The sequence below is a fragment of the Anopheles coustani genome, chromosome X, assembly GCF_943734705.1.
Source record: "Anopheles coustani chromosome X, idAnoCousDA_361_x.2, whole genome shotgun sequence".
Taxonomy (NCBI): Eukaryota; Metazoa; Arthropoda; class Insecta; order Diptera; family Culicidae; genus Anopheles; species Anopheles coustani.
This window is the reverse complement of record NC_071290.1, coordinates 11,234,164-11,261,794: the sequence shown is the minus strand read 5'-3', so window position 1 is coordinate 11,261,794 and position 27,631 is coordinate 11,234,164. Positions and strand designations below refer to the sequence as shown.

Sequence of the window (27,631 nt, the reverse complement as noted above, 5' to 3'; positions counted from 1 at the left end):
CGGCACAAATGAAAAACCATTTTCCTAGACCGGAAAGGGGCGAATGGGGCCGGAGGACAGAAGCGTTTGATTGCTCTCGACGTCCATCTTCATTCTTGCCGAGACAGATTGCACGGCAGGACCTAGCAGGCGATGATTTTGCAATAATTTTCGTGACTTGACCGCATTCCCTATTCTGCTCCAAAATTAATTGATCGCGTGATATTCTTCTACAACAGACTCCCGACTTATCCTCGGCGTTAAACCATTACTTCAATTTATCACCTTTTGAGTTAGGAGTACAGACACTTGGTTGCATTGCCTGAAATTTATTGCCATAGGAATTGCCTTTTACATCGGTTTCAACGACTTTAAGCCTTTTTGTTTAGATCTTTCCCTTCCAGGATGATTCTTATCCTTTCTGCCACGGTTTACTTTTGCAAAATAAGTTGCACAAGATATCGTCGAGGAAATGTCTTTGGTTTATTGACCTTCGATTAGCGATGCAGTAGTTTTTTCCATAAGGTCACTTTATCTCATCGAGCGTAGTATCACTGGAAGAGGTGAAGAATCAATAGTCGTCTTCTGATAGAAACTCAAAATCATTCCGTGGATCGATACGAACGATGCTGAAGACTCCACCGATGTAACCCGACCTCTCCTGCCTTTACGACGAGACAAGGAACTGACCGACGGGAATCCCGATCAGCTCTGGTAGCTTGATTCGAAAACATTCTGGTTTCGTTGGAACCATATTCGATGGTTATATTTTATTCATCCCTGGAGCTGCCGGACCTAAACTCGGAAGGTCATATCCATCGTATCCTCTGGCAGGGGGTAGGGCCGACTTTTCGCCGAGGTGTTGAACCGCGGACCTCAGCGTTTTATTCGTGCTGCTTATTTATTTACAACCGCCTCGCTGTCATTTGCAGCCGCTGACGAAAACATATCCTCCGGAATGGACTGCCTGCAAGTAGGCAGCAGAGTGAAAAACACCGATTGGTTAGCAGAGCGGCGCTGTTTGTTTGTCACACGCGTCCGTCGACTCACGGCCCGCTCGTAGTGTTGATTCCAAACACCGGAGACTAGCGTTGGGGGCACTTTGCACAGCCAAGAGGAAGACAGCTATCACTCTATATCGCAGAACGTTCCGACTCCCAGATACTAGAGACTCTTGTAGATGGAAAAAAGGGAAAGCGAGAAACAAAGAAAGCAAAGACAGCAAACTGGCTGTCCAGAATAGAACATTTCTAGTGTATAGACAATGTGATACAATCCAGACACCACATCATGAACTGGACTTCAAAATAGATGGATGGATGTTACGTGTTCATCACCATATTAGCTTCAAATTTGGATAAACCATACGTTTGTAGGCTTTGACACAACCTTAGAATCCTTACATACCGATGCTACTTGGAGCTTACTACAGAAAAGGAGACAGCGTATCTCCAGAGGGTTCACCAGGGTTCCAATAAACGTCAGGTCCACTACGCCCGATACCTACTGCAGTTGTGGTTATCCTTCTTTATCCGGTCGCGCACCTCCGGCTCGATGAACTTCTCGTGCTTTGATCCCTTCTCACCGCCTAAGCTCGAGCGAAGCAGGTACTCCTGGTCGGAGATAGCGGCTGCCGCAGCCTGCTGAGCCGCCCTTGCAGCCCTACTACTCTCGTACGATGAAATCTCGTCCTCGAACTCTGACACCACGTACACCCACTTGGGGATCTCGAACCGGATCAGCCCGAGCAGGTCTCGCACATAGTCGAACTCATCCACGAACGTCTGGTACAGCTTGTTGCCGAAGCGGCAGGATAGTTTCATCTCCAGCCGCCACTCCTGCTGCTGCTCAATGGTCGGTGTTGCCGAGGGCGTCCCTGTCATCATCGCTGCCACGGGCGTTCCACCACCACTCGCCAGCTTCCCTGACGAGGGTCCCAGTGGAGTGACGGCACCAGGTCCGCTGCCATTAGCAGTAGTTCCTCCACCACCGCCGCCGCCTGGACCTGGCGCACCAATCGCAGCCTGGCCGCCCGGCGTTGCCTGACCTTGCGTGGGCTTTGTGTTGATGAACGAATCGTACAGCCGGCCGAGAATCATGAGACGTGTGTGGCGGCACGACTCACGCACCAGATTCTGCTTGGTCAGCTTGAGCGCCGCCGTCACATACTCACGCACCTGCGTCTTCTGCTTCTGTATCACGTGGTAGCGCGTCGGGTTCTCCAACTTCGTCTCTACCTGGAGCACCTTTTTCGGCAGCTCGATGTCGATGTTCTCGAGTGGAAGCCGTACGGATAGCACGGGCGGTCCGGGCGAGGTAACCATGGCGCGCGGTCCGGGCTCACTGTTTTTGATCTGCTCGCGGAACAGCTGCTGCTTGAGTTGCGTGCGGGACGAAATATTCAGCTGCGGGAAGCTCGTCCTTGCAACAGGAAGAGGGCAACAAACCGTTTGTGAACATCATACCGAACATCCCAACGTTAGCGTTAGTGTGTTAACTAGCTAGCAGGCTGCCGATTCACCCCGTGTTAGAGGAAGCCACTGCCACAAGATACCATCACCGTAAACCACCACCATCGCCACTACCGGCCGATGTTAAATCAGGCACTACACGAGCTTGACACACACAAACACACATACCGAAGGGGTGAAACTTACTGATCAAACGCCGACACGGTCGATGAGCGCAGGTCCCGCACTATGTTGACATCCCGCGACTTATCCAGCAGCGAAAACGCATCCTCCTCGTACCGGCTGCAGTCGACGTCGACCAATATTCGCTCGAAGTTGTCCATGCTGCTCGGCGCAAGTCAGATACCTTCCCCGCCAGATCCACGAAAGATTGAACACAATTAGCAACAGGGTCAACGGATAAGGCGCAATTCCCAACATAGTCCCATGCCAAGAACCAGACCCATAGGAGAATATACCGTGTTGTACCCAAAACAAACATCCTCAGAATTTCATAGACTTATTCTGTCTTGTGATTCTACAGGTTAAAATGTTAATTTTCTTCAAATTAAGGCATACTCCAAGAATTCTAGAAGTTTGATACCTTCCCTGTACGAAGGATTAAACACAATTAGTAAAAGGTCATAGAGAAGGTGCAACGGAAAAATGTATGTCTTAAACATAGTATGCTTCCTCAGAATGTTTTAATCTGCTATCTAACTAATACTAATACCAACTACTGGGATATTGATACATATTCCAAGAATTCTACACACCAGAGAACCTGAATACAAGAACATAGCTCCAGTCCAATCTAAATATACTTAGGAGAAAAGAAAAACTGGATATTTGTGTTTCAACTAAATTTGGAGAATTTGATTAAAGTATTTCGTCGAATTTTGATCGGATTAGTTAGACGCAACTCCTTAGTACTTCCTTTCTATCTACAAACGGAAAGGCAAATCTTTCGTAAGGAGTACGTGAACGAATCTCTTTTTTTGTCGTCAGATGCTACTGTCAGGACTGATCCCTGTTGGGCGCTTGAATAAATTGCACAAAACTAGTTCATATTATGTGAAGCTCGTAAAAATTTGGTGTATGAGCCAAAGACCAACATATATATTTCCAAGGTCGGTGAGGTTACCCTCCTTTTAAAGCGTCACAGTAACGCTACATGAACGCACGTACTCACACACAGCTGTAGCAATCAAGAGCGCAGTCTGGTGAAGTCTGCGGTAGTCAATCAGTGTTGCTATCCTTCACCAAATACCAGCCTTCGCTCGCTCCTTCCCTTCGTTAAACCTGTCCTGGTACCATTCCGGTGCAACAAGGCTGACGGGAGGGCCTTATCGGAAGAACCGGACGAAGCTACCGGGTTCAGAGGCCGCGGGGCGGTCAATAATGGGACACACTTACGACCGCAGCACCATATCGCACCATGTGCAGGGCGTTAAGTGATGTGATGCGGGAAAAATGTATCAAAATCCGGGCACCCTTTTCTAGCCATGTCGTTTTACTTCGACTCTTCCTTTTTTTTTCGTTGTTGGCCTTTCTACAGTTGCTCCCGACGGTGGTACGTCAGCACAGCAGGCTGTGGTGTTCGCACGCCCCGCAGTAGAAGGGTTTATTGAAAGCTCCTGCTTTTCCACCCTGTGTGTACATGTGTGTGTGTGTGGATGTGTGCAGAGTGGGCAGAGTGAGCACGTACGCACAAAATAATGCGCCCAACCCAATCGTGCTACCTTCAAACTTTATATAGCGCTATAACACAGCATCCTTCTGTTGAACTCCCTCTCGTTCTCTCTTGTCTTGTTTTCTCTCTTTTTATTTTTCTTTCTCCACCGATTCCCTCCCTTTTCTCGTCCACTTTCGCTCTCGCTCTCTCTCTCTCGCTCTCCTAAGCCTCGCTCGTGTACGGATCCTGGGATCCATTCTTTCCATGTTTCAATTATTTTCTATTTGTTCTCCTTCTATTGTTCCCTTCGCTCGCATTCACCGGCATTCTTCTTCCCTCGCACCTAGCTGTGTCTATCTCTCTTTCTCTCTGCCAATTTATCACCAAACAATTGTGTTACATTGTGCCTCGCCCCCACCCCCTTCCTTATCTTCGTTTCATTTTTATGCTCGCCTTTCCTTCTCTCTCCCGCCTCTCCAGTGGATAGCACATTAAAGTCATTTCGTCGTGCTCACCGACTACCACCCTCTCCTTCTTCGTTACAACAAGTGCGTAACGCAACGGCCAGGCCAGAAGCCTCTTGTTGCCGAGTACCACTTACACTTCCGAGCCCGCTTTATGGCGCAGTGGCTGACCCTGGTCGCAGCTAAGTACGAGCCAACCTCTATTGTCAACCGTACAACAATCGGTCGATTATTTGTTTCGCGCACAAGTAATACGAGTGCAGAAACCTCGATCGAATGCTTCCGAGCATCGTCCATTGCCGAGATGGAATGTCAATTTGTTCTTAGCCGAGGTACTATACACGTCGGATTCGTTTTATTTTGCCCTTCACGGGATCGAGAGGCAGAACACAAATAAATGGCAATGCTTGACTGGAAGGAAATCGCACTCGAACTTATCGTCAACTTTTAGCACAAAACGGATGGATGAGGCCAAAAATAGAACGGTTATGGCTGATGATGATTCTGATCCCCTTCGCTCCGACCGTTACACTTGACTTGGCTGGTAATCATTCTCCACGCTTGAAGTCCCGCGTGGATCCACTAATTTCCCCATACGACGCACAGTGGCTCAGAGTTCGGTCTTTTGATTTGACAGTTGACAAAACCAATTTTCAAAACCTCTCTCGTATATAAAGGAAGAATAGTTTAATAACAATTCACCAGAAAATTGCCTATTTCAATTAAGAGTTATGAGAGATATCGTTCTTAAAAGCTGCATTAACACGTTGACTGTCAAGCGTTTTTAGCACTCTTTTTTAGTACAACCTTTTTTAATAAAATTTGTTTATAATATTTGATAAACTGACGGTTTTTGAAGGCAAAACGAAGACTTATCTTCTCAATGAATTAGATTTAAATATTACTACAGTTTTTATGTTGCATTTTTATTTATTTATAGGGCAAACACTTTTTAGAACTAATGACAGCTGGCTATCAAAAATAATAGCAATGGCAGGCAACGTGTTAAGAGTTGTAAATGAGGCATTTATTGAAATATTTGTCTCGTTTTCCATCTAAAATTTGGGAGATTGATAAAATATTTTCTCACACATCGTCGCAAAGAAAACTTTGGTAACTATCTGGTAAATTTATAAAAAAGCAACTTTTATGCAAAAATACAAAAAAAATCAAAAACAAATAAAAACTCACACAATATTTAAGCTTCATTAAGTTTCATGTGCTAGCACCTTAGTATATGGAACCAAAGGGAGATATTTGGGATCATATAAGAGCATACATACGGCATCTTAAGAAGGTAGGCTAGAAAAATTGACTGAGTTAATTTGTGACCATCGGAATCGTAGGTACCTAGGAGTTGTAGGTATCTCCCAAACCATCGTTGTTGTGGTTTATGGACGCATAGAAAGAAATGGAAAAATGTTTTTAGGTGCATGGAGTAAACAATAAGCCCGACTGAATTGAAACTCTGACTAAAAACAAAGATTTGGCGTATGAAAAAGTAAAACTGGTAACAAATTTTATAAATATTGGTTCTATTCATTCAACAACAAATAACCTCTTATTTTAAATCAAACACAACCTGTGTGAAATCTCTGGCTGAGCCACTGTGCGACGTCTTGCCTCCGTCCCGGGAAAACCGATTCCCGCTCTTCCCAGGGCTGGTCGTCCAGCGCGATGTTAGTTACGGTAAACGTTTCTGTGATCTTGTGGAAAAAGGCCAAAACGACGACCGATGAGAAAAAATCAACCTCAACCGCGACAGGAAAAATGGAAAAGATGGGTTTCTTTTTCCACATCACAAAAATAAGTGAAGAGGTGGAGTATGCCGCTGTCTGTTGCCAGCGTGCGCGTATATTTCCTCTCATTTTCCCAGCACAAATACGCGCGCGCGCGCCCGCACCGTCACAAGTACACTCCACGTACCGACGTACCGACCAAGCCACAAGAAAATGATCCGGGACATACCTCAAGAATTGTCTACCAAAAACCTGAAGTGCACGAGCGAGAGAAAAAAGGAAGTATGAGGGGGGAGGAAGGTGGGAGGCGGGGGGGGGGGGGGGGGAGGGTGCTTCGGTTAACCTGCGAAGGAAACTCCGGGACCGGGCGCCACTTCCTTTTGAGGCTTTTTGATGATTATTGATTTTTTGTGTTCAGGCAGTCACAGGCCGTGTGTTGGCTGCGAGTGGAACCATCCAAGGTCCGAGAGCAGGTTGGATGGAAAACATCGGGGAGTTAGGGGAGGGAAGAAGAAGAAGAATTTATGAAGACCAGGACGACGCTGAAGTAGAAGTTCCTTGCTTTCTCCTTGGGCTTTCGCCTATTCCTTAAGGATGCTTGTTTTGGGCAGCACCGAAGAAGCGATCCTGATTGGATGGCATCTCGAGTCCATCCCTTAATCCTACCTCCTGCTACCACCTCCGCTTTCCCTTGCCCCTTCGCCCCACCCCACTCCTAATATCGTTGATTCCCATTGTTCTTCCTTTCGCCGAGCGAGCTTTCCCTTCATTTAAAGGCGCACCGTTTAAAACGCGACCGGTTACCGGGGAGGTAATATGTGTGCGTCTTGTAAGATACGGCCAAGAATATGTCGATGATCATCCCCGCACATCGTTCCCCTTTCCCGAGCCTTCTTCTATGGAGAATTATGACTCATTACGGTTCCTTCTAGCCGTTACTCTTCCTGTTCTCACACTCATCCGCTCAAGAAAACATGTCACATCACCTGACGAAAATTTGGAGAACGTTTCCTTTGTTTTTTTTTTGTGGGGAAGTCATTTCCCTTCGATACTTCACCTCGAGAGCACGTGGAAACTCAATTGAAGACCGGTCCATTCTTGGGCTCCCCGGAGGGGAAAACAATCGAGGCGAGCCTACAATAAGGTGAAGGAGAAGGGCAGCCAGGGGGAAGAGTAGCTATGAAGGAGATACATTAGACGAGGGGCGGAGGGGAATATTTTCCACAATCCCGAGCGGCTTGAGGCGGAAACGAAAAACGAAAATCAAGAAACGTCTTAATTTTGGACACGAACCTGGTCGCCTTCTACAGGCGACCGCACTGATGATAAAGATGGTACACTGTTGATGATGTTAATGGGGCTGACTGATGATGGCGATGCTGACGGAGATAATGATGATGGTCGCGTCCCTTCACTTTCATCGCTTGCAAAAACGCTTCCACAAACCCCAGCACATCCGCACTCGGCTTTTCCTCGGTTTGAGCCGGAGCCTGTCTCCTCGCTTCCGCCGAGCTAACGACAACCAAAAAAGGAAAAAAAAACCCAAAAATGTCGGCGGCCCTTTTTTTAATAACCGACCGGGGTGCAAGTGGCTAAACTGATGGAAGCCACCACTGCGTCTCCGATTTGGGATATTAAAATGATAGAAAGAGAGAGGAAGGGCCCGCGGCGTTGCATTGATTGAAAATATTTTCCTCCACTTTATGGCGTTATTTAATTAATAAGGACGGCCGTTTTATTCGCCAGATCGGGCAACCGGCGCGATAGCGAGGTAATAATCAATAGGTTTCGGAAAACTCCACCACTTCGCTTTGGTTTTTGGAAGCGATTATACTCCCAAACCTGTTGAGTACAGTTCTAAGTATCATTTAATTAGCGTCATTATTAATGTTATACCATTAAATCTCATCTTAAGCCTAATCATTCTTACATGCTCACTTTACCGATTGTTGTTAAAACCAACTTTAAAACCATTTCTAGATTAGAAAATAATATTCTCCTCGTCCTAACTGAATCTGTTTGACCTCCTTAAGTTTCCAATAAAATCATTCATCAACACGAAATTTACATGACATTTACCAGATACAGTTTGTTATTATCGACAGTTTTCGGAGACGATGATGACATACCCACAATTCTAAAATCGGGTTATGTCAGCTATTTTCGTCTCCTAATGATTAAAGTGATTTAGATAACATAAATTAATTAAGGGCGGACAGATAACAATTACAAGAAAATTTCATTGCTGAAATGTAATTTGGTTAACACTTGATTGATATGTAAATATGGTTGACACATACTTGAAAGAAGAATGAATAATTATGTCAATAAAATTTGATTCCATTGGCTAAAGCACTTAAGATCCTGCGGTCCGACGCTTCAGGATCGATTGAGATCAAACCATTATTTTTTAACCCCAATTGAAAACTTTTACCACTTTGTGCAACTACTCAAATACCTTTTTAAGTGCAAATAGGTTTAACGCGGCCGAAAAGTCTAAGTGAAATGTCACAAACATTGACAGGGGTAAACAAGAAGCGAAAGAAGCAAACAACAGCGAATTCAACAGCGCAACTAGCAAACAACGGCGAGTGATTTTCGTTATAATTTTGCTACATGCTTTATTTTCCATTAACATAACATTTCAATAATTTTTTTAAAGCGGTCCTAAAGACTTCCCAAAAGGATGCCCCTGCCAACCCTTTATAATACTCTATTATTATCTATAACTGGTCTTAAGGGAAGGATTAAAGATGGCCTAAGCAGTATATGGACAAACTCTTCAAATTGATAACAATTTGACGGAAAACTGTTAATATTTCCATGATAAGTTTAAGCAAAATCTTCCAGCAATAGTTTATTGCTACGTAATGCTTGGTATTGTGCATTTCAGACTAAGTATGAATAAATGTTGTATCCTTTCAGTGAATTCATTTTTTCATCCAACCGTCAATTTGACGTCAGAAATGTAAACGAAAACGTAAACATGATGTTAAAAGGATTTGAAAATTTTATTCAATAACAGTTCAGCAGCTTAATTAATACGTTAACTGCCAAGCGTTTTTAACACACTTTTTTTTAAATCTTTCAATCAATTCGTTCGTTTTTACAATCTTTTTTGATAAAATTTGTTTATAACGTTGAATGCCAAGCGTTTTAAGAACACTTCTTTAGTACAATCTTTTTTAATAAAAATTGTTTGTAACATTTGTTAAACCGACAGTTTTCGAAGGCCATCATATACTTAGCTTCCAAAAGAACTTGTTTTTAATATTACTATAGTTTTCATGTTGCATTTTCATGTATTTATGAGTCAAAAACTTTTTAGAACTAATTGCTGCTGTCACCCACTTTTGGGTGATGTGGCAGCCAACGTGTTAAGCACAATTTCACAAAAGATTCGGGTACTAAAATTTTAATAATTTAAAAACTTTCTATGAAAATCCTTCTTTTATAACTTTAGTAGTTTTCAATAAAGTATTAAGTAAGAGGCAACATAAAATGCTACCGAATTTTTAAATGAAGCGACCGGAAAAAAGGGAGCTCAAAAGTGACCGAAACATCGTCGCTCATAACTTCTCGCGCCGGTTACTTTTCCCCCGTCATCATTCCTCTCCTCTCGTCAGCGCTCGGCTCGCCCAAGCCTCCTGCGAATACGTTTTCCATCTTCGAGGCAATTCCGGTTGGAAAAGCCCGTTCGAGAGAGAGAGAGAGAGAGAGAGCGGGGGAAAAAAGTGTCAAAATATACGGTCGGGTCGTTTTATGGCCCACGTGTTCAACGTTTTCCCTCCAACCTTTCCCTGCGAACTCCCTCCGCTTCATTATGGGGGGTTTCAGGGTGCATATGAGTTTGTATGTGTGTGTGTGTGTGTGTGTGGAAAAATCACGAGCAAACTGCGTCCGGGTGCCCTTACCCCCCGTCCCCCACTGCACACACACACCTCCGAACAAACTGGGACTATTTGCGAACATATTTCCATTATCAGCTGCCCGCCCGTTACGTTCCTACTGTTTCGTGGGCCCCCGCTTTCCCCCAACTGCGCCTAGCGGCCGAATTCGGTTTTTCCGGCGGACACGTACGCAAAATAAAGCACGGGAAAATATTGCAATCCTATCCACACCCCAACACTCCGTCGCCAACGCCCCAAAACCTTTCCCGGCGCTTCCCGGTGTCGGTAAACCCTTTTTTCCATCCCCATAATGTTCGGAAGGAAAAACCGATGATCGGTGAAACGCCACACACGGCGTTACAAGGGACGGGGAGGTAGGTGGAGCATGGGATGGCGATGGCATATGAATGCAGGTTATGTGCATTTCATCTGCCGATCTTAAAATTATATGAAATCTCCTTATCGTCATGCAGGCCACCCATCTATCTTTCGCCGGTGGAAAATTGTGAAAATCTGAACCGATGGCGCGGGAAAGCGCGGCGGGTGGGCCTGGTGATAGACCGAACGTGAATGGAGACCGGCGGAAGGGGGGGGCGATTACCTATCATGACATAAAGAGGTCGCTATAGCGTCTCCGGAGCGAACGTGATCGCAATGTCTAACGGATCCCGGCACCGTTTGTGAGTGCTACCGGCCATTTTCCGAACGGGATGCAAAAAAAAAAGAGAGAGCAACACCGCAACTACCGGTAGCTTTTATGCCGACGAAATTGCACACCCGGCACTGCACACACACACACCCCAACACGGTACCTCTCCGGTGGAAGATCAGGTATGAAACGTCCCATTTGACGGTGGCCGAAGACGGTGAAACACGAAAAGAAGCTAGAGCTATCGGAAAACCCGCGTACCGTTCATTTGGGGGGGCTTTAGGGCTTGATTTGATGCGTACGTGTGCTGCCAGCCCGTGTTGTTAACTCTGACATGCGGGTTTTCCGCACATTTTTACGGTACACCGGTGAGGGAAGCAAACAAAACGATGGTTTCATTCAGTTATTTCACTTGATTCAAAGCCTTTGAAAAACTAGTCTAAACCTATGCCATTTTTGACAAGTAATAACTGTAGCACAGAGTTAAACAGAAGTACTGTTTTGAGACGAGATACGGCAACGATTTTTCAGAGGTTATAGTGCAAACACATCTCAATTTTATTTACTAAAATGAGCAAATGGTTAATAATTTTGTACAACGGGCTTATACTCTGTTTCAACAATGTTTGGGTCATCCAATCCACCAAAAATACCGACTGTTGAATTGTAGGAGTGAACTCGGCGAAAATGTGTACATTCCTTCGTTATCATCTTGGGGCATACAAAGCCCCATTCGAATACATTCCAACGCGAGTTTGACCGGTTGTTTTTTGAAGAAAGCTCAAAAACGAACGGAGTACACACTCAAACGAAAGACGCTCGCCCAGACAAACCGTCAAAGAGAAGGAAAGGAAACAAGATAATAATAGAACGAAAAGTGAGGAAATTTGATTTCTGGCATCCTTTATTACATTTGCCGTTGCTATTTTTTTACACCTTCCCCGAAAAGGTAAAAACCCCGAGCTTTTAGCTAAAAAAAAAACCGAGAATAAACGACCGATGAAGCGTTAAAAAAGGGGGTACTGGAAGAAAAAAAAACAGAACACAGGGCACGAAAAATGTCTCGAGCAGAAAAACTGTGTTCCACAAAAACGCAAAAACTCGAAAATGGGGTGGCTAGAAAACGAATCGGTGCGAGTTTTCTTGTGAAAGGTTTGATGTTGGGTTCAGGAAACCGGAACACAGCTGGGTAGAGCATAAGAAATATTGTTTCTATAAATATACACTGTGCTAAACAGTAAATGGAACGCGTAACAAAATCAATTAAAGCACTCAAACGGTTCCAAACTATTAAAGGAACATTGATAAAATCCGTAAAAGACGCCTTGACTTTTTAAAACCTTATGAAGACCATGATTTTGAATTATTTTGCAAGGCATTCTTTCTATCTCATTACAATGCATTGATTAAATGTGACAAAACGATGCAAAAGCGTTTTAAAAAGAAACTGGTTGGTCTAATCCTTGAAATATGAAGATGAAAATAACAAATAACAAATAACATGAATATTATGAAAGTTATGGAAGATATTGATAAGGTTCAAATATGCATATAAGACTTGGATATCTGTCAGGATAACTCGATTGTCTTACTATAAACTAAGAATGTAACACAAACATTGCTATTCTAAATTATCCTAAAAGATATAAAAAATGTTTGTGAGTCTCCATCTTGAAATTAAATATAGAATTTGATCAAAAGTATACACTATTTTATACAAAAACACATTAAATACCACCATTTGGTAACAACACAGCAATCGAAAGAAATTTTACCAGAGACGTGTAAAACAGTTAGTAAAAACTGTTGCCAGGCATCAATAAACTGTCACAGAAGCTTAAAGAAATAACATTAAATATCAAAAACTTCTGAAAATAATTGAACAAACCATGAACTAATCCTGGAAAGCAAGTGTCCAACTTTACATTTGCCTGCCAATATTATAGCTTTTCATTTTTTCGATCATTTCGCTGCTTGGTGAATCATTTTGTTCTCTCTTTTTGTACATACTTGATGGAAAGAAGAACAAACAAGATATAATAAGCAAATTGAGAATAAAATTGAGCACAAAGCCAGACAATTACTGTGTGTTTCATGTCTCCCACTTACCGTTTTGCAAAATGTATATAATACTCGTCTTATTTTTATAATGTTCAAATTGTATAACAACAAACATCAAAGGCTTACATAACATAATATGTATAATTCAAATGCATACATAAGCAATCAAAAACGATTTCAAAGAAAAAAGTACAATCGAATCAATGAAGCACAACGAGCATTGGAAAAAATAACAAAAACGATTTCAAAGAAAAAAGCACAATTGAATCAATGCAGCACAACAAGCATTGGAAAAAATAAACAAATAAATCTAAGTCGTTTTCGTAGAATAAAACACAACAGGACAAAACATGCCCATATGATTTTTTCGAAACTGAGACAACACCACCGGTCATAATCGAATAAACATTGATGGCAAACAAATCGCAAACCAAGCGCCAGGATCACAATTGGCGTGCGTCCTAGCACCAATCTCGTGCCATTAAAATAGAAGATGTTTCAGATGTTTCCATTTCATTAGGCATTATTTATTGTCATCCGGCCGGAGTACGCGCCTAGTTATGTATAAAGTGCGCCGGCGACGGTTAATAAATCTGATCCACTCCAGGAGGAAACTCTCGGCTCCATTGACGAGGGACGTCATCGCCCGGCACAAAAATAAATAAAATTGCGGAATGTCTCCCAAGAGCGCGCGCGAATGATGAAAATAGCACCGAGTGCACTGTGGGATGCGCGGGTGGAGTCCGCCGGCCATACACGATTGTGTGTTGTTTCTATTTGTTTGTCTTTTGAATTTGTCTACTATGTTTGGTTGAGACTTGTATTTAGAAATATAGTAACAAACAACATAAACGCTTTAGAAACACTTGCAACTTTGTGCTCCACAATAATAGACAGCACAGTGTAAGAAAATGATACAATTATGAATTAAAAAAGTGTTTGTCTTTTGAAAGACACTCATTTGTAGCCCCCTTTCCCAACTTTGCATGAAATAAATTGCACATTTGTTAAATTTATCATATTTCGTGCCTCCGTTCGACTGTTTTTCTCTTCCGCGTTTTCTTTTTCCTAAGAAGTACTCGCCTTTGCCAAACGCCATCAGCTCCGGTCAATGCAGCCTGAAGGGCCCACCCGCGCTGGTGAGCAAGTGTGGGAGATTTATGGGTTGACATAAATTTTTATGACAAATCACTCCAAGTTGATGGCCAGCAACGCGCCCCTTCTCGCTTCTTCGCCCTTCCCCTTCCGCAACAACACAACGCACTAAGCAAGACGTTCCGAAGCGCTGATGCTGCTGGGAGTTTGGAAGCTTCGGTGGGGCATTTTTTAGTGCGAGTGTGTGTCCATTTTACTACCAATTGCTGCCGGAACGGTACTCCCGCCGGGGGGAATGGGACGGTAGAACCCCCAATTTTTCCACGTTTTACGATTTTAACTCACCACTCGCGCATCGGTATGCGGTGCAAGGTCGCCGGGAAATCCCCGGGCAGCCCAAAAACCCATCAGGAAAATAATGACCGCAAACAGAATCGATCGGTTGCGATGGGTGGTGCATTTTTTGGGCGAGCGACGATTTTGATGGACTCCCCTCGCGTGGCGCCGGCACTTGATCCACTTCGTCTGCAAGTTTGTACACACGAGCGCACATACACACAACGAGTGGTACGTAGAGATTCCCACGGTGATGATGTTTTACGCAGCAATACCTTAACCTAAGCCCCGGACAATGTCAACGTTCCTGCGGCGCGAAAAGCAAACGGCGGGAAGAAAAATCGTCATCATCATCATCAACATCATCCCGGATAACGTTCCATAAAACTCAGGCATCCGCCATTTCCAGCGAGACGTCCTTGAAAAGGCATTGTAATGGCGATACCTTTATTCGAGTATCTCGTCCCTTTTTCAGCGCGGTTTTTGCGGTAGGGTTTTTTTCACCGAACTGTTCGTTACATCCTCGAAACAATTTTGTTTAATGTAATACTGTATTTTATCAAACATTTATGATCTTTATCTCATTTTCATTCATTGCACGCAGTTTTTTTTTATTAATTTACTATGATCACATTTGATTGATGAAAGGTACTAGAAAGGATCAAGTGTTTTATAAGATTCGAAATCACTTTAGCATTATTTTCCAAATACAAACACACGTTCCATTTGCTCAAATACCGCCTTGATTTTCGTGATTTTCGATTAATACATAGCAAAATTAGCTCACTCTTGATAAATTTGTTCTAATTACCTACTAAATTTACTTGAATTTGAGAGAAATTGATTGTACATAAATATTGATACAGCCCATGTACATGCCGTTACCCATATACATGTATTCAAATTGATAGACCGGTAAAAAATGTAAAAATATTTTATAAAATGAAATATTCTGTTGGAAATGATTTTGAATTCATTAAAGTTGCCTAGACTTTCCTGGAAATAAAAAAAAAACCCAGTACGTATGATTTTGAATTCATTAAAGTTGCCTAGACTTTCCTGGAAATAAAAAAAAATCCAGTATGATTTTTTTGTGATGATCTTTCAAATTTTAGTCCATGCAAATTATCGAAGCGTTGATACTGACAAAGAAACGCAAAACAAACTATAAAAGTTCGTCAAACAAAAAAAGAAATAAACTGGAAAACCATGTAAGTTATTTGGACTTTTGACAAATGATTGACAAACCCGGACAAGCGACAAATTGCTGTAAAGCCGGGGAGTAAGCTGCGCAAGAAGGATATTGACGAGGTCTGAGAAAGAAAAGATTCATACATAACGTATGCTGATTCTACCATTAATTTAACAAATGAAATAACAAATAACTATCTAAGCTACAACGGCCTTTGCTAGCTAAAACTAAAATCCAAACAACGGTTATACTCACCGTAACGCATTTTTCGATTTGTATAACTAAAAATTACTGAATATTTTTACAATGAAAAGGCTTTTTCACAAACCAAAAATTTCAGATGTATGAACTATGCAGAACGTTAAGCTGATTGAAAAGAATATTTACTCTAAACTATTATGCCTGTAAATTAGTTGAAAATAATGCCGTTTAAGTCCGATTGTATTTAATCATGCAATCATTGCATTGGGATAATATTTTTGCCATTCTATGATGTACTATCAAGTTCTGAATTTGTTTATGCAAATTTAGCAGGCTTTATGAAAAAATTAATTAACCGATATATACAGTAAAAACCGTAAAAAACAAAGTGGTCTTATAGCAATGAGACAGAGTATATTGAGTGAATAAATCAATCAGTTACGCTTTGAAGTGCGAACGATACTTGCCAATTTATTTAAAACCAAGTTGATTTGAAGCAGGAACCACCCAGTTCAGTTTCACGGTACAAATCAAAGAGGAAAGCTTTGGGTAAATGTAGCTTGAAAATGTCTACACGCGGAAAAAAAATCCCGCCCACCCTTTGCGAGACGCTGCAGGAACAACGGCCAGCTGGAAGACTGTTGCTGATTGCAAATAAGCAATCTGCTTTTCTTCCCCCTTCGTGCCAGAAACTGTTGCTGAGAATCCGGGGCCGGTTGCCAAAACGAGCGCAACAAATCGCAAACAACAACGGTCGGGTATTTGGCAAAAGGGCAAAAAAAGGGGTAAAGAGGGGTGGAAAATTAGAGAAAAATGAAAATCATCATCGCCCCCACCCCCCCTTTCCCTCGCCTTTTTTTTTGTGTCGTTCTCATTCGCCTAATGCAATTTTAATCTTTCATCCCGCGCGCGTTTTGGTTTTTGTTTCCCCCCCCCCCCCCCCCCCCACGACGCCTACGCCGTTCCCCTCCAACCCACCTCCCAGAGGAAAATGGCTGCTGGGGGAGGGATTTTCCACCGGGCGTGGGTGGCTTGGTTGTTCGGCTGTTTTGCGGTCGCCGTAACGCGAGAGTGTTTTCTGGTTTTCCACTTCCTGCTTCCAAAACGCCAGCGTTGTTGTGCTTTCGATCGTCGCGCAGGGCGAAAGCGGGCACTCGGAAGCCGAAAGATGTATTGTTCGGCCGGGTGTATTGGACGCCCACCATCCCCCGATGTCAAAGCATGCGAAAAATATCCGCGTGCCAAGCGCGCGCGCCGCCCGATATTTGCACACTCATTAATCATGTAAATTTGGCGACCCCTTTTTTTCGTCCCCGGCCCCAAAAAGAAGCGCCGCGGACAATCTGACACCCGCCACGGGGGAGGGTGCGAAGAAGGCGGGCAGTAAAAGAAAAGAGAACAAGAGAAATAGGCGAGTGGAAAAGCCCCTTGTGGCGACATATTTTGCCCACAAACTCTCATCTTGCCTTGCCTTTCGCCGAGCAAGAGTCAAATTTGGTGGATTGCCCTGGCAGCTTTTCCAGCCATCCATTCCAAACCCCCCCCCCCCCCCCCCCCCACCCCTCCAAACGACTTCCACCACCCATCCATTAGATAATTTGAGTTTTATTTGTAGCAACTTTTTATTTCGCGTGTTGTTCTTCGCGGGAAGCGAAAAGAAAGCGGGAAGAAAAGAAATGGCTGTTTAGGAAAAGCTTCCAACCAGATCTGCCTTGGCTCTCGGTCTTTGGGGTTTGTTTTTCCACTCACTCATTCATTCTCCTCTTGTTCTGCGCTGTTATTGTTGAAACTGCGTGCGGAAAAGCTGTTGCTTTTAGGGCCGTTCGTTCGCCTCGGGTCCTGTGTTTCATCACAGTTTTCCGAACCGGGAGGCTGTGGATGATAATTGATTTTCCACCACATTCTCCATTCAGTTACTCTCGTCCAACGTGGGGCGGATTTGTAAATCTTCACGGCGCTCGATCGCAAGAAGTTTGCCGATGACGTGGCGTGAATCGATGAAGTGCCAGAGCGAGCGAATGAATCTTCTCTTTTGTCAATAGCTTCATCCCGTCGTGAGCGGAACAAACGTTTAACTTTTTAAAGCGACTCAAGGTCGACTTCGATATCGTTTCGGTGCAAAAGAACTCCTCCAAAATAACACCACTCACGCCACCTTACCCGCGAGATCCGGACTATCGTTCGTTCGCGCAATAGCATAATAATAAAGAATGTCCTGAAAGTCATTCGCTTCGGTTTATGTTCATATTTGTCACGCTAGCCGATATGCCTCAGTCTCAGATTTAGAACACCGCGATGGAAAACAAACGGTTCGTGCAGGCTCGACGACGGCTGACCTTATCAAGTAAATTGAATTTTGAACCACTCGCCACGAAAGGCGGGCGGGTGGGCTGCCTCCCCCCCCCACCCAGGAAACATGCTACGTCTCGTACCCATTTTCCGTTGCTGGAGGAAATTTTATCCCAAGGCGGGCCACCGGTTTTTGTTGCGCGGCAGCGAGAAAGTTTTGCCTGTTTCTATGATTCTGCAAATTAATTCTAAAATTACGTTCGTTGGAAAAGTTAGAGCTAGCAAGAAAAAGTTCCTAGAATATGAAGTTCACCGGTTTAACTCGACAAGTGCGCCATCGGAGAAAGCGCGAAACAATTAAGAATTATGGGAAAATCTTCCGGAAGATTTTATGAAATAGAACTTTATAAATGATGAACGATAACAATCTAACATTTGCTTTCTAAAGAACGAAACATTATCATAAGCCTAGCTCTATTTAGCTAATTGTGGTACTAAAAGAAGTATACTGCAATGAAATAAAAGTTGATACTTCTGCTGAAAGTGACAGCCATTGCATTCATAGGCAGCAGCGGCTCTAACGGTAAGCGGACTAAGCGGCCGCGGGGGGCCCCGAGCTGTCGGGGGGCCCCGAGGGCAATGTGGATCACACAAATTCAAAGCTGGATTTCAGCAAATCAAGGAAGCGTTAAATAAAATAGTTACTGACGAAATAAAAAAACACGAGAGAATTCACGAAGCAAAATCATTGTTAATAAACATGTTTAAATTTGAAATTTATTTAATGACCATAATCTGCAATAGAATTTTGCAAAGAATGAATGCGACCAATAAGTCACTACAACCAGTAGGGAAAGGGAAGCTACAAGAATAACTGGCTTATCGTTTGATTCGAATGAGCGAATTTGAAAAGGAACAAACAAAAATCTGAATGATGTCAGAGTCAATACCTTCTACAGCATTTGCGATAATGTAACTGCCCAAATAGCTCAAAGAGCAGACAAATACGAACAAACCATTGATCCGATTAAAATATTTGTTGACTTGAATTTATCAAAAGAACAAAAACCACAATTTTGATGTAAATTGTTTGATGTAAAAAATTGATGTAAATTGTTAGGAGGATAAAATCGAACAATTTTTATTGTTTATTAAAGAAAATAATATAGCAGTTGGTTTGCAAAATGTACAAGAAAAATTAAACGAGCTTCTTCCTCAAAATAATATAAATTTAACAAATGTATACCGTGTGAGCGAAGAAATGTCCTGCACTTTACCAAACATTGAGGTAATTCTAAAAATTCTATTAACAATACCAATTTCGAATTCCTCAGGAGAATGATCGTTTTCTGTCTTGAAAAGATGAAAAAAACTATTTGCATAATTCGATAGGTGAAACAAAATTGAAAAGTTTAGCAATACTTTATATCGAACAGGAATTTTTAGATAATATTGATGCAACAGACATCATAAATGACTTTGCCTGGAAGAAATGTCGAAAAAAAGTTATTTTGAACTTACACTTACTTTAGGATTTACAAGCGAGTAATATTTCGTTTATTTGAATAGAATAATATCTGAATTTTCATCCTGCCTGTACCATAATTTCAATTTTATGTTTGCATTATTTGTAAATCAATAAATCTTTTAAAAATAATTTGATAATCTCAATTATTCTTCGAATTGTAAAAAACACATAATTTTTTGAGTAAAAGAAACAATATAACGTAGTTAATTCCTGCATACACTCAATCTTGAATAAATTAACAAAAAAATTTAAAAAAAACTTACAAGGACTAAACGGCAGATGCATCGCTTACATATAATATTTGTAAAAATCAAAACCTAAAGATTGATCAAAGGGGCCCCGTTTGATTTCCCGCGTGGGACCTCCTAATTTGTTAATCCGCCACTGTTCATAGGGCAACATTAACTTAAAGGTGTTTTAAACGATTGCAACAAAACCTCATTCCTCACACGTCAGCGCTATATTAGTGGTTATTTCATTTGCGGAACTAACATTTCACTTAGCGTATTCAGGCTAGAAAGGTATCTCACAACATTGAAATTTTGACTGACAGTTTACTCAACTGACAGCTTTAGAAGAAGAGAACTGTATAAAACCATTAAAAACGATAGTTAAATAAAATAAAGGAACCTTTAGGATACCGAGTAAGAAATTTAAAAACAAAACCTTGTGAAACTTAAAATAACAAAATACAATTAAAAACAAAGAAACAGAAAAGAAACATAGATTTAACACGAAGCGTTTTTAGAACACTTCTTTAGTTCAAGCTTTTTAAATAAAATTTGTTTGTAACATTTGTTAAACCGACAGTTTTCGATTTCCAAGCAAAGACTTAGCTTCCAAAGGAACTTGTTTTTAATATCCATATAGTGTTTTTTTGTTGCATTTTCATTTATTTATGGGTCAAAAACTTTTTAGAACTAATTGCAGCTATCACCCACTTTTGGGTGACATGGCAGTCAACGTGCTAAAGAACAACCTATGGTACTCATATGCAATGACGGTAGTCTCATATACCCACAGTAAAAGAATCGCCAAGTAAAAATAGCTTTCATGTTGAAAACCAACAACAAACACCTTGTCATCCGGAGGTTCAACAGTGGAGACGTGCTGGTTGACTACCATGGATTGGGGTGATTACAGTTCTATGTAAACAGAAATATTCATTTTTCATGCGTTTTAATTGCAAATGTTTAAACTGTTATAAATTCTTGACTTTAATAAGTTCATTCGATAAGTTTAATAACTGTGTTTTGTTCACTAAACCACACTTATTATACTTATGACAGAACAGAAGATACGCCAGGAGAACGATATAAAAGTTGGGAATCGCCCGGACGACAAGGTGTTAATAGTTCTAAGGCCTTATGAAATTCAGGTGCAAGAGAAAAACGTACTTAACGCGAACACTTGCAGCAGTTTCTGAAAAGCTGACAGAACTGATCCTTAAAGCTGACAGAATGGCAAACCTCTTCTGGTACCAGCTGTTGTGTCGGTTAAAGTGGTCATATGGCTTAGAACTTCCTTTCAGCGTTCCACTTCAGATGCAAGATTTCAGGAAAACACCACCGAAAGTTCTCGTATGATGTGATGGTAGCGTATCCACACTCTCGTACGACCACACGTAAGCCGGACCGAGCCGCCCAAACAGACCCTAACCTCAAACCAGCAGCGCTAGCGAAGGGTACGACATCTCCGCGCCAGCGAAATGGACAACGGAACCCGTACGGTTCCACCACCACCACCACCAAGGCGAGTATTTCTCGCTTCTGACAATCCCCGGCTACAACCCACCTTTTGTACCGGGCGCATTTTTCCACTCATTGGGAGTCTCCACAAGAGAAAACCGAGCCATAAGTCAACGGCGGGCCGGGAAATGAACATTGCTGGCGGTTGTGGTTGCCCGGTACGGGGAGCGCGTACGGTATGGGGCATAAATTATCCATGCTGCCTTGCATGCGAAGGTAAGGAATGTGCGGTGCGGAACGCCACCTCCCTTCTGGGCAAACCCTCAGGTCACGCCAAAACTCTCTCCCGTGCCTGATGAGTTTTTCTTCTTTCTCCAGCGGTTCGCGTTGGCCAACCGTCTGGCTCTGACACCCTCTGAACGATGGCTTAAAAGAGTAAATTGACCCTTATCCCTTAAAGGCTCGTGAGGCAAAAAAAAACCCGTGAATCATAAACAATAACGCCAGATTTAATGCGTCTAAACTATCCTTTCGGGTTCGAGTGAAAGATTAAACGGTTAAAGGTAAACATTATTCACTTGCAGAGTGTGCGAAACTGGTTTGCTTTAGGAAGGAGCGTTTATTAACCATAAAAACATCGCCTGATGAAAGGAAAGGATGATCCTTAACCCGTGAGCTGCCTTGTCACAGATTTAGCGGGTGACAGCATTAATCCGCATCAGGCATCGACACTTCTGCGGTAGAAAACCAAGCATGTATCCTTTGAGCAGCTTAGTTTTGGCTTTGATTGATTGTACTAAAGACAGATTGCGACTATAGTGCGGCTATTCTATAGCAGCGTTGAAATGGCAGGTAAGGTTATGTGGGGCAAGATAAACACCCCAAATTTACACAGATTGTTTATAAATCCTTTCTTCTACTAGCCAAAATAAACAAAACGACATTAAAACTTTCAGACTGTGATTAAAACCATTTTTGAGATTACTCTTTTTCACGAAATCCGACATAAGTCCAACAGAAGAACATCATGTTTCTATTGAAGATTAGACCGAAAGCAATTAATTTTGGAACACCTCTCACTACACCACCAGATCAAAGATAAAACGAATAAAGTTGCAAAAAATTGCATATAAGATGATAGAACAGGTGATAGAATAGGTTTATAGATGTAGAATAGATTAAACTTATTAGGGGTGGTAATTCAATAGGGAAAGTGCCATATTGAATCAGTTTGACCAAATACAAATTCAAACAAATTAAAAAATATCACCTCTTTCTGTTCATTAGGGTATCAAAATTCCTAAACGGAAGGGAGAATAGGAAACTACTCTTTTCTTCGTTTAATCCTTTTTCTTTTTTAAACACATTCAAATCTAATCTGTTGTTAAGAGAGACTCTTTTTATGAAGTGAATTAGCTTGCGACATTTTGATGTGCTATGGTCGCACGGTGCATTTAAAATCATCCACCAATCATTAAATAATACTTTGATCAATTTGTAATACGATGAGGAAAATCATTCCAAACTTTGACTATGAAAATTAAAACTGATGAAGCAAAATCAAAGAATGCCAAAAACATTTACAGCAAAATCAACGAATACCAGAGAGAGAAATATAATTGATAATTAATTCTGCTGGTAACTTCCTTTCTTCGTAACTTCGTTCCTAGATTTTCACCTCGGGGCCTTTTTGCCTTACATTTACAGAATTACATTGCACGACATGTAACCCGGTCTTGTACTTTATGAATCTCATCTTGATTGCAATATTTTTTTTCATGCTTTTAATAGCTTAAACCATCATTGGAGAATCTTAAATGACTTCAGGCATAATTCACTGTATTCTGTTTTCTCTCATGTTAATGTAGAACCGTGAACCTCAGATGTATGAGAGACGCCAACAAACATATTCAATTATTTAATTTTGTTTCAAATGGCGTAACGCGGAGCATAAAAAAGGCTGGTACATTCAACCCCACCGGGGCATTTTGCCACAGGTTCCCTTATTTGGTCACCACAACTCGGATAGCGCACAGCTTCTTTCCCACTTTTCATTTGAGAGTCTTAAAAATAGTGGAATAAGTTAGAAATGATAATTAAAAAGGAACGTATTACTACTTGCATTTCTTTGACATTTCCCAAGCATATGAAAAAGGTAAATTTTTCACGGGGCCTGACAATTAGGTTGACACCGGTTGCCTTTGTTTACTTGCTGTCGGACAGTGAGGGTGCCGATGTTGGCACGAATCACTTCGTTCATTTGCAACCATTTACGCCCTTCTGGGGGTGGGTGGCAAACACTACATTGCCACCCACTCAGCCTGGTGCGCGCTTTTCATTTCGCGCCAGCCTGACGTTCTGTATCGGGGAGGCATAAAATGGAGCCTGGGCTAACAACGAACATGCTGACTGGAGCGGAAACGCTGTACATGCCCACGCTTATCGCAGCAAATGAGTCCATTATTGTCACACTACCGCCTCAACGCTCCCTCTTCGGGCGTTGCCATACGAGCCCCCGAAGCGCTAAGCTTCAACATGATGTTTAAATTATGCTCCTCCCGCTATCCGCCATCCCACCCCGCACGGATACCCCCCCGGAATGGCGGGGTGGTATTCATTTTTATTCGAAACGAAGCTCGCCTTCTTTTCGGCTCGGTTCCACAAAGCGGCGAAGTGGAGCATGAAATTGACATTTTATTGCCATTTTCATCAACCCCTCGGATCCTCCAACACGGTGGGGAGGGGGGTAGGATGTGGGAAAATGGGTCGCAGGTGCGAACTAAAATACAACTCATCTCTCTACCCGGAGAGCCGTTCCTACCGGAAGGTTCCAGCCCTCCAACCATCACAAACAAACAAAAAAAGACCTTTTTACTCGTTCCGGTGATCAAAGGCTCGCTTTTACGTAAATAAATGCGTGAAGCTCGAATTTATGCGAGCCCCGCTTCGAGGCTAAACCCCATTACCCCTCCCCTTTATAGTCATCTATTTTCGATGACACAACTTTGATGTGAACTGAACGCAAATTAGCACCATTCAATAACGTTAAGGCATACACAACAAGAAAAAAGAGGTTTCACTCAAACACGATCCCAAACGGTGACGGATTAACTACAGGGGGGGAAAACGAGGGAAAACGCTCAAGGGAGGGGGCCATGAAAGGATGAAAATTGATTTCAATCGGCAATTAATTTCTCCTTGAAATATCCCGTGCGTGAAACTTTTCTCCCACATTTTTGTGATTGTGTCAATTCATGTGAGCTGCCTTCCAAATTAGAAATAAGAAATCTAGCCTCAAGAGTCTCAAAAGAGGAGCGCGGAATTTGCACAGTAAATTCGGTTTTCGCCGGAGTTCGCAACATTGCGCAATACAAGCGGCCGCTAGGAAGGTCTTACGTCGCATACGTTCTTGGAGATCGGGCCCTTTTTCCTTGGGGAGGTCTCATTACCAAACTTTGCCATAACCTACACGGCTGGCAATTTCGGGGGATGATGAAGAGCCCAAGCGTTTTACCGAATCTGAACAAATCAAATAATCAACCATAAACGAACCCTACGTCCCTGGAGGGGATCGCTCCTCCCAAGGGGACCATTTTATCGTACTTTGATTTTGTTGCCTAGATTGTTCTTTTACGTCTTCATATAACGGCCCAAAAGAAGGAGAATAATGTTTACCAGTCAATTGACTTAAAGTATCTAAAAGTGTAGGCATATTTACAGAATTCAAGGTATGGACAAATATCGCTTTTCACTATTCCTAAACAAACCTGTTCCTAACAGAAGTTAGTAGAAAAATAAATAGAAAACAAATGTAATTATGTTTAACATGTAACAAAAAACAATCAGATAAAACATTAAATAGCAAACAGTTAGATAAAGCGTATCTTGTTGTTCCTACACAATTTGCTTTTAAGTAAGCAACCTCCAAGAGAGTGAAGTTAGACTAATTAACAAGAATTAAAACCAATTCAGTGGGTCAGATTTCGCTCGGGATAAATAAACCGCAACGAGCACCGTCGTCCAGCCTGCTGATGCCATCGTTAATCAATCTTAACAAACAAATTCCTGCGAGAGCGGAAAACAAACCTACACAAGCCGAGTGTGACACTGGCGGTGCGAATCTCAAAGACCAGGATTGGTGAAGCTCCAATCGTACGAAAAAAAAACAGGTTTACATCTGTTGCCTAGAATGTGGTAAACAGTTTATACCAGGGCTCGGCAAAGTCCGGCCCGAAAGCAGATTTTATTCGGCTCGTAAGAACATTTTAGCCGACATACAAACAACAAAATATCTGATTTCTTTTCGAATTAGTTTAGGATATCACGCTTATTTTCTCCCAAAAATGTATATTGAAACAGTTGAACGTGATGTTCAATACCAGGCAACTATGAAAAAATATACGGGTTATATTTTTATTAGATTTTACGATCACATTTTACTATTAATCGTTCTTAAATCACCCTGTTTAGCGAATCCCGTCGAGAGGCAAAATAATATGTTTATCTTGCATACACAAAGATGCAAGGAAACTTCATGAAAAACGTTTTTCGGTACCATTACGAAACAAAGTACGGTTTACACTATACTAAACTTCTTGAAGCTGAATTATAGGAACTTAAAGTAAGCCAGAAAACGGTAACTACGTTTGATACGGTAATATAATGTGAGTAAATGATTCGTCAAAAATATTTATACAAAGTACAACGAACGAACAGTATTTTGGAAAAGTACTAAATTCAACGAAAAATGTATCAACGAGGAGATGTAAATCTTTAAAATATTTTATACTATGTTTATGTTTCTTCTCGGAGATTTCATTCAAAAAGGATTTAATTTCACAACACATATTTGGCCCGCGGTTGTAGGTTTTTTTCATCATCTGGCTCTTTTTTGTAAACGTATGCCGACCGCTGGTTTATGCCATAGGTGGCGACGCGCAGATAAGAACCTAAGGCGGATTGCGGGATGCTTGGAAAGAAAGACGGAAGTAGAAGATAACGAAAAAAACAAGTCAAAACAACCTCCTCCACTGAGCTCATCAGTTTTGCTTGCGCAACATCGCGTGTATCGACGCGTGTGTGCTGTAAGAAACAGCCGATGTTAAATCTCGCGCATGCTATCTGTAAAACGGACACGCACACATTATGCGGCTGCCATCGGAGCACACATAGCACGGTGTGGCAGATGAGCTAAAACTGCGTAGAGTATCCCACAGCATCCCGACCTTGACCCCGGGAATTTTTAAAAATGAAAGGGCATTTTGTACTAATATATGTGTAAAGCCGCAGAGACCACGTACACCTTGCGTCAGAAACGTACGCCGGTCTATTGACAGATTACCGGCAAACGCTTACATGTGTACAGTCCGACCTTATCGGCTGCTAATCGGAAAGGCAAAAAGGGCACTGACTCACCGGTTTCGAAGTAGCTCGTGTCTGCCTTGTTTTCACCGCAACAGCAGCAGCCTCCAAAGGTTGATCGGGAAATTGAAAACGCAACGAAAAACCAACGTTGCAACCGTCACACGAAACAACAAGCCGAAGATGGCAACCAAAATAAGGCAGAGCTGAACCTCGCGTACAAACACAGCCTACCCGGCCGTCGGTCAGTATCGAACTGAGGAACCTGTCCGACGCCAAATAAAAGCAAAAAGCACGATATACGCCACAAGGGGAGAGAGAACGCGGGGCCCGCGGGGAATCAGAGATCGCTCGAGTGTGGTCCACCGCGATGGATGTGGTGGTTTCACTCGTGACGGACGACGCTGCTTTTCTAATTCTTCTTACGACTCGCCGCACGCAGCCGTAAACGAGCATTAAGTGTTGAAAACTATATGAGCTTAGCAGACAAGTACCGGCCTGTTTGGACCCCCACATAGAGTCGTGGTTAACATTAGAAACCCTACCAACGACCAAGCAAAAGTAGAAACCAACCAAAGACAGCACGCAGTCGGCAAACATAAGACGTTGGTAAAACATACACCGACACGACACACGACATCCGTCGTTGATCATATGACCAGCGAACATCGTGGTAGCTATCAGCTGATTTCGACGCGGGAACATCACATACGATACGATACGCTGAGGCAGAGATTCTCACCCCCTATTCTTCATCATTAAAATTACTTTCTTACTGCAATTGTATTAAAGCACAATTGTTGAATTTTAACGAACTAATTTAACGTATTGGATGGATTGGCATATTCCTATTGGGGTAGGTCGCTACGATCCTTTGAGAATCTCTGTTGTGCCAGCGCGTATGTGACGTACATTTTATAATTAGACTCTGAAAACAGCGAAAGAAAAATCCGTCCCAACGAACGTAAGGAAAATGAACTGCACAAACAAGGAGCGGGTTATTTGTTTTCTTTTACGGTATAATATTTTTAGAA

General features: G+C 42.3%; 2 protein-coding genes across 4 annotated transcripts in view; one reads left to right on the top strand and one right to left on the bottom strand.

Moving 5' to 3' along the window:
- Positions 1-274: 274 nt before the first annotated feature.
- Positions 275-26,827, bottom strand: LOC131269505 (uncharacterized). 3 transcript variants are annotated; one of them, XR_009179009.1, is made up of 4 exons: positions 26,652-26,827; positions 2,637-2,796; positions 1,030-2,400; positions 275-946 (listed from the first exon to the last, which is right to left on the bottom strand). XR_009179009.1 is itself a non-coding variant. In XM_058271901.1 (4 exons), exons 2-4 carry the CDS (start codon positions 2,771-2,773, stop codon positions 877-879), a joined length of 1,125 nt encoding a protein of 374 aa, XP_058127884.1. In that variant the 5' UTR covers positions 2,774-2,796; positions 26,652-26,827; the 3' UTR covers positions 275-876. The 3 variants fall into 3 exon arrangements, 2 of the variants coding, with proteins under 2 accessions (XP_058127884.1, XP_058127885.1); XM_058271901.1 differs by having other exon boundaries at positions 1,483-2,400; XM_058271902.1 differs by having other exon boundaries at positions 1,487-2,400.
- LOC131269499 (aminopeptidase N) overlaps positions 15,662-27,631 on the top strand; it is a 232,460-nt gene continuing 220,490 nt past the window's right edge. The window contains exon 1 of the mRNA XM_058271879.1: positions 15,662-15,678. The gene's annotated coding sequence lies outside the window, so the exon portion shown is untranslated. The remainder of the gene's footprint in view (positions 15,679-27,631) is intronic.